Below are 6,926 nucleotides of genomic sequence, written 5' to 3'. Positions count from 1 at the left end.
CTGTAAAGTGCTTTGAAGAACTCTGTCTGTCGTTTTGGTTCACCTTACTGATAATTTGAAACCAATACCCCAAATTGGATTTTCCTTTCAAACTAAGGTTGGTGGTTTATTTTTAGGCTGATTGCTATTGTTGCATCACACTTTTTAGCATTTACTCTTCCAATATATTTTTGTGTAGACAAAGTTATAGCAAAGAATGCCATCATTTTATTGTATATTATAATAGTTGGCTTTCTAATACATATCAACCTTAGAAACAATCTTCTGACATTACCTGCAAAGTAATCCTACTGAAAAAATAAATATACTGGAAAATCTTCCATTTAATTTGATCAAGAGCTCAAGAACCTAATAATTTATATTAAAAATACTACAATCTTGGATTCAAGGATCGGCTATAGAATATTACAATCTAATGAAGGCAGGTCAAAAGTAGACCTTGTTGGGAATTTTTCAACAAAATGTTTTTTCCCCCCCATCAGAAAATGCTGATCATTTGAAACAAACATTTTGCAGGAAAGGGTTGGTTTAGACAAATTCAAAATTTTTTTTACTGTTGGTAAAATTCGTTTTGAAATTGTCAAAATGTCCCCGACACAAAAAATTCAATTTTCCAATTTAAAACAAATTTTTCACCTGATTTGAATGTTTTGGTTCATGAGAATTTGAGGTGTTGACATTTCATCCCAATTTGGGACAGTAAAAGTTTTCAAAATCTCAAAAATTCTTGCAGAACGGGAAAACCTTTTCCTGCCCACCTCAAGTCAAAAGTCAGTATGAGCTAGAAAATCTAAAATAGGAATAGCCATAGAAGACCTCTCTTAATAGAATTCTACTGCAATTTAAAGTTGTGATATTCAGATTGTTTAGGACATAAGTACTGTTAAGTGATATATCCCCATATGGGCCCCAATCTTGCAAACACATGCACATGCTTAAATTGTAAGCATGCAAGTAGTCACTTTAGGTAAAATTTTCAAAAGCATCTAAAGTCACTTAGAAGCCTCAGTCTCACCGACTTTAAATGTGATGTAGGAGCCTAAGTAACTTATGAGTAGAGCTAGTCAGAAATTTTCAGTAAAGGCTGAGGCACTGGACCAAAATATTTTCTTAAATCTGCTGCAGATTTGGCAAAACTTCTATAACACACAGCTAGAACTGGATCTCTGGGGGCTCTCCTCCTTAGCAGGGACCAAAGTTGCTGGGGCTCCCATGGCTGGCTAGGCTCCTCCTTCTGTGGCTCATCTTAGGTGCTTTTGATAACTTTACCTTTGACTTGAGCAAGTTAACCATGTAAAGTATATGTGTTTTAAGGATGAAGATCATGAAAAAAATATCTACCATTTATTTCAATCACAGTGACAGGAATGGACTTGGTAGAGATAAGTAAAAAGACACTGTTTTGTATTAGAACCTGGAATTAATACTCTGATCTCATTGTGCTAGAAGCATTACTTCTGAAGCTGAGAACTGAACTATGTCACCAGATAAACAAGTAGGCTATTCTTATTCATTTTCAAATGTTCACCTTGTTCATCTTGCTTTATCAGATAAAATATTAATATTTCTATATACAGGAAATATACAATCTCTCCATTGCTTAGAACATTTAAAATTGATGTTAGTAGTTAAAGTGCTCTATTTTTAAATATGATATTTCTTCTTTTAATTAAATCTTGCATTTAACATTTACAGACCCTACTAATTTCCAGTATTAGTTGGGAGAGTGAAGAACAAAGTCCCTGTGAATAAAGTACTTTTAAAATTATGTATGTTTCAATATGAGCTAGCTACAAAGAATTTACAGTATTCAAACCTTGGAATTCATGTAGAAAGTTGCTGGGTATATCAAGAGAATTCATATGGTAAATGACATCCCTAGCAGAACATGTATTTAAAAGCAACAAAATAATAAGCAAAAACAATGCTGTATCTGGGACTAATTCCCCACCAACGCTGATCAAGAAGCACTACTGTTGTAGCTGACTGTTCCCTGCTATGCAGGGGTTTGCCCATTAACATTCCATTGAAAACAGTGGAATGCAAGGTTGGTAGCCACATTTAACGACACAGCAGGTGTATTCTGCCAAAACATTCCTGGAGTGTTCAGAAGCAACAAAGCTATTAATCCCAGTGCCCTAGGCCTTCACTAGAAATAAAATATAAATTTTTAATAGTGAGGGTAATTAATAATTGGAACAATTTACCAAAGATTGTAGTGGATTCTCCATCATTGGAAATCATAAAATCAAGATTGGATGTTTTTCTAAAAAATACACTTTAGTTCAAAACAGGGATTATTTTGTGGCCTCGTTATGTGTGTGTGCTGGGGTCAGACTCCATAATCTCAGTGGTCCTTTCTGGCTTCAGAATCTATACATTAACTTTAGTTACATTAGGGAGGGCATATTACTCTAGCACTGCAACACTCCCTGCCTTTTTTATTTTTATTATTTTTTTTTTTTATTTTTAATCTTCGTTGTATGGGGAACTTTCTGCTCATGAAAGAGGCTGGCCTGAAAAGTCCACTGAACATGTACAATGCTTGCAGAGCAGTGCTTCAAGCCTGACCTGGACGGGACTGCTTCTAAAGCTACATCTACATTGGTATCCAGGGGTGTAATTTGCAGCTCATGTAGATGTACCAGCACTAGCTGTAATATAGCTAAAATAGCAGTGAGGACATGGTGGCATGGGCTTCAGTGCAGGCTGTACAAGCCCACCTGGCCCCACTGGGTACCTACTTGCATTGGTATGTCCTCACTGCTCATTTTAGCAAGCTAGTTAGATTGCACCTAGCACAGGTGCAACTGCATGAACTGCAGTGTAGGTTCAGTCCAGTCTCTATGCCTAATCAATCCTTGCTGAGCCTTAACAGCACCAATAGATTGACAATTTTTATTAAAGCTAATGTTAAAGTTATAACACACATAGGTTGGGAGAAGAGTGTCTGTACATCTGGGTATAGTGCTTAGATTATCCACAAATACAAAATTAGGGGTTTTTTTAAAAGTCATATGATACATAGAGTACATGATCAGCAATAACCCAGATTTAGGTGAATATCATCTCAACTGTATTGTTAAAATCTAGAGTCCGAATACTCGGGTACATCACTCATGAAAAGTTGTGCAGAGATTTGGTTGTGGAAAGCAAAAATAGGTCAATGAGTGGAGATTGTCCCCCAGTAATTGAGAATCAGGTTAGTTGTCCATTTAGAAAATACAGTCCATGAGGAAAGTATTTGTTACTTTCCTGACTGCGCTTCTCATTGGCACTCCAGCTCATCCCTCCTACTATAGAAATCTGTCATACAAAATGAAGTACATCAACAAATCAAAACACTTCTCAGCTCACCTTGCTACCACCTATGTAAATATCCCAAAAGAAACAAAAAACAGAGCCTACTTCAGTGTTAGCTATTCAAACCATTCCATTTAATAATACTGCTTAGTGCTTATATTGTGCTTTTCAGCTACAAAGCACTTCACAGAAATGAACTATTTAATCCTGGGAGGGGAGGACTATTACATTTTACAGCTGGAGAAACTGAGGCAGAGACTGGCCAGAGAACTATCAAAAGCCACAGAAGAAGCCATTAACAAAGGGAAGATAACTCAGGAGTTCCTGGCTCCTTGCCTGAATAAATTGAATAAAGTAATATAAAGAATAAAAGAATGCTGTATATGTCAGGATATTAAACATTAACACCAGATGCATATTTTCAAAATATAATATGCCCCCAAGTGTTTTTCTTTTAAAATTATTTCCTGGAAATAGCTAGGCAGATAACTGTTGATAAAAAAAAATTAAGAAACAAGAGAAAGTGTGGCTATGTTTGTGTGGGGGGAGTTGTAGGGAATGGTGACTACTAACATATGGTCAGGTTATGATAACCTTACTCCATGAGTAGTCCCATTGACCTAAGTGAAATTATTTTGCAATTCAACCTGGGTACCAGCATCTAGTCCATGGAAAGTAAGATGGAAGCTTGCAATAGGAGATTAGTGGATGATAAAAGGAGGCTGGGAGGACTGTCAATAAAAAGTTTAATTCAGAATTAAATGTGTTTGATACATGTTGCTGGAAGGCAGTGCAGAGTATTTGTTCATACTTTGGAGTAATTCAGAAAACTCCTCAATTACTGTATTATGACCACTCATTTTCTCCCTGCTCTCCTCTTGGGCCCAAGTTTCCAGTCAGCTTCACAATTCATATACACTCAGCTTACTGCATGTGCAAAACTCATCTTTGCACTCATAAATCACATAGGCCCAATCCTGCAAACACTTATACACATGAGCAGTCTCATTGAGTTACATAGGACCATTCATGTGGAATCTCTCTCATTGGAGGTTTTTAAGAGCAGGCTAGACCTGTCAGGGATGGTCTAGATTGGGGTAGTCAATTATTTTTTGTCAAGGTCCAAATTTCTTGGTCAGGATATAGTCAAGGTCCAGACTCCAGAGAAAATAAAATAAAATAAAATAAAATAATAATAATACGTACATAAAAAGATTTCGGGGTATGCTCAAAAGCATCTGGCGATCCAGATTTGGCCCATGGTCCACCTACTGACTACCCCTTGTCTAGATAATACTTAGTCCTGCCTTGAGTGTAGGAGACTGGACTAGATGACCACTCAAGGTCCCTTCCACTTCTACACATCTATGATTCTATGCATGAAAAGATACACCTATACATGTTTGCAGGACTGGGTCCATAATTTGGCAGGCAGTTACAAGCAAATGCAGGTTTTGCATGCACAACTTGATACATGAACGCTTTTGCGGACACACAGCAAGAGCTCTTAGCTGAAAATGTGGTTCTTGAACAAAAATATTTAATAGTCGTAAAACAATTGTGAATGGCTCTTGCTGTGGCCATATCTTGATAATCTTTGTTCATTGATTTAAAAGAAAACAACCAAAAGTGACACACTTTTTCCTTCGGTCAGGATGAAATGTGTTAAATGATGGAGCCCAAAGGTAGTCAAGTGACCTCAGCTTCCAAAAATCCAGTCCCTTACTACAAAGAGAAAAAATAAGAGCGCAATTATTAGTCAAGATACACAGCAGAATCCCAAAAATCCAGATTACATTTTTACCGTCTATAGGAACTGGTCAGATGATCTCAACCTACTTCCACGAACAGCTGCACGTTTTTTTTTTAGTGTATGCGTGTGGCGGGGGTGGAGGGCGTTTGTATCCCCATTTTTAATTTTGTTTGTCTAAACTTGTTCCCTTTCCCCTCCCTTCCAAAACAAAAAGTTATATAGTAGAGAGTGTTTGAAATATATAGCCAATTGATTGACTACAGTTGGGTTCCATATTAAAAATATTCAAGAGACCAAATAACCAAGCTCAGCCAGTTTACTGCCTAAAGCAAGAGATTGTATAATATGCAAGAGACATTTCAGGAAGCAATTTTTATCTCACAGCATATTCACCTTACCCAGTAAGTGCACTTCAAAAGATATTTCCCCAAAACTACCTTTATGTCATGGCTTTATACAAGTTAAAGCACTTTATATGTTACCTAAGATCCAACCCACCAGTTCATACCAGTTTCTTAACTTGTTGTTCTGTACCTTTCCTTATCTCTGGTTTACCACATTCCAGGTACCAATAGGTGGGAAGGCACTTCCTAAGCTTGTACCAAGACAAATATTCATGTATCTTGCTTGTGGCAGGTTTTATATTCACTACTGCCAAAAGCTACGTTTTACTCTGCAGACAATTGTGGATCTCTCTGTCTTGACATAAATAAGCAAAAGTGTTAACATAATCACCCACTTGCTGGATATAACACAATGTTATTATGGTGTGCCCTATCCCTAATATACATGTATTGGCTAAGAGGAAGCTTTCTGGATACAGAAGTTTGAAAGCCTATTTCCCTGCTAAAATCAGAGTCCTGTACCAACCCAGACCCTGATTCTGCAAATACTTATATATGTGCTTAACTCTGAGTACATGAGTAGACCCTATGAAGTTCAGTGGGACTACTCATGCGAGAATAGTAAGCAAGTGAATAAGTGATAGAAGACTGAGCCACATTCTGAAAAGATTAACAGATTCAGAGCCTGTGTGTCTCTGAATTGTTCACTGAATATACAATATTTTGATCCGAAAACTACTTTTCAATGTGAGTGCTTAACGTTAAGTACTTGAAGTGGCTGCATTCCATGTTGTATGCAGGCACAGTGGTACTGAATTCAGTGCTTTCTTACTTCAGTGATGGGAACCCCAGGAAGACAGATCTCACCAGGCATTTAAGGGATCGATCCTGCTCCCGTTCAAGTCAATGGAAAAACTCCCATTGACTTTAATGGTACACAACTGAACCCTTAGTAAGTTTATAGCCTTTTCAGAAACATACTAACTGTACCAAGAAGCGGAACTACAAACAGATTACTTACCTGAACATCGAAGCATTTTCCATTCCTGTTGAAGTTGGTTTCTTAATCGTTTTATTTCAAGTACATTTTCTTGGGAAGCAGGTGCATAGGCTCCAAAGTCAGGTGCAGGAACACCTGATAAGGTTTTGGCCACACTTTGCACTACTTTTATTTCTGTGTCCTATTTAAAAATATATATAGTGGTGAAGCAAATTTTTATTTGTTTCAGCAAGAGAATGCAATATTTTATAACCTATTGTAATGAAGTTGGCAGTATCAGTAGTAATAATGAAGTAACTTTCAGTTTTCCAAGTCTGAAAGTACTCCAGTGGAGGAGCTGAAGCAGATGACGAAGGAATTCATACTGTGAACTCCTATAAAGCTAATTTATCGCAAATACAAATGACCTTTTATGAGACAAAAGAAATAGCACAGAATTAAAGATGGAAAAATGGAGAAAAATAGGTCTTATTTACGTCATAGATCACTGAATTTTCCGTCACTAATAAACAGTGATTTATTTTGC

General features: G+C 36.9%; 1 protein-coding gene across 6 annotated transcripts in view; it reads right to left on the bottom strand.

The window, feature by feature from the left end:
* Positions 1-4,032: 4,032 nt before the first annotated feature.
* The window catches only part of HDAC10 (histone deacetylase 10), a gene marked incomplete at its 5' end in the record, with an annotated part of 33,768 nt that continues 30,874 nt past the window's right edge, over positions 4,033-6,926 (bottom strand). For 5 of the 6 annotated variants that reach the window (XM_084651544.1, XM_084651548.1, XM_084651546.1 and 2 more), the window contains 2 exons: positions 4,033-5,028; positions 6,422-6,581. In XM_084651544.1, the coding sequence (XP_084507670.1) occupies positions 5,003-5,028; positions 6,422-6,581 (186 nt within the window). In that variant the 3' untranslated portion in view covers positions 4,033-5,002. Of the gene's footprint in view, positions 5,029-6,421; positions 6,582-6,926 lie in introns of those variants that run through there. The other variant, XM_084651545.1, reaches the window with a different exon arrangement.

Source organism: Lepidochelys olivacea, assembly GCF_965140295.1.
Source record: "Lepidochelys olivacea isolate rLepOli2 genome assembly, chromosome: 1".
NCBI classification, from domain to species: domain Eukaryota; kingdom Metazoa; phylum Chordata; order Testudines; family Cheloniidae; genus Lepidochelys; species Lepidochelys olivacea.
The sequence above is the reverse complement of the archived record's forward strand: the minus strand, read 5'-3'. Positions and strand labels throughout refer to the sequence as shown.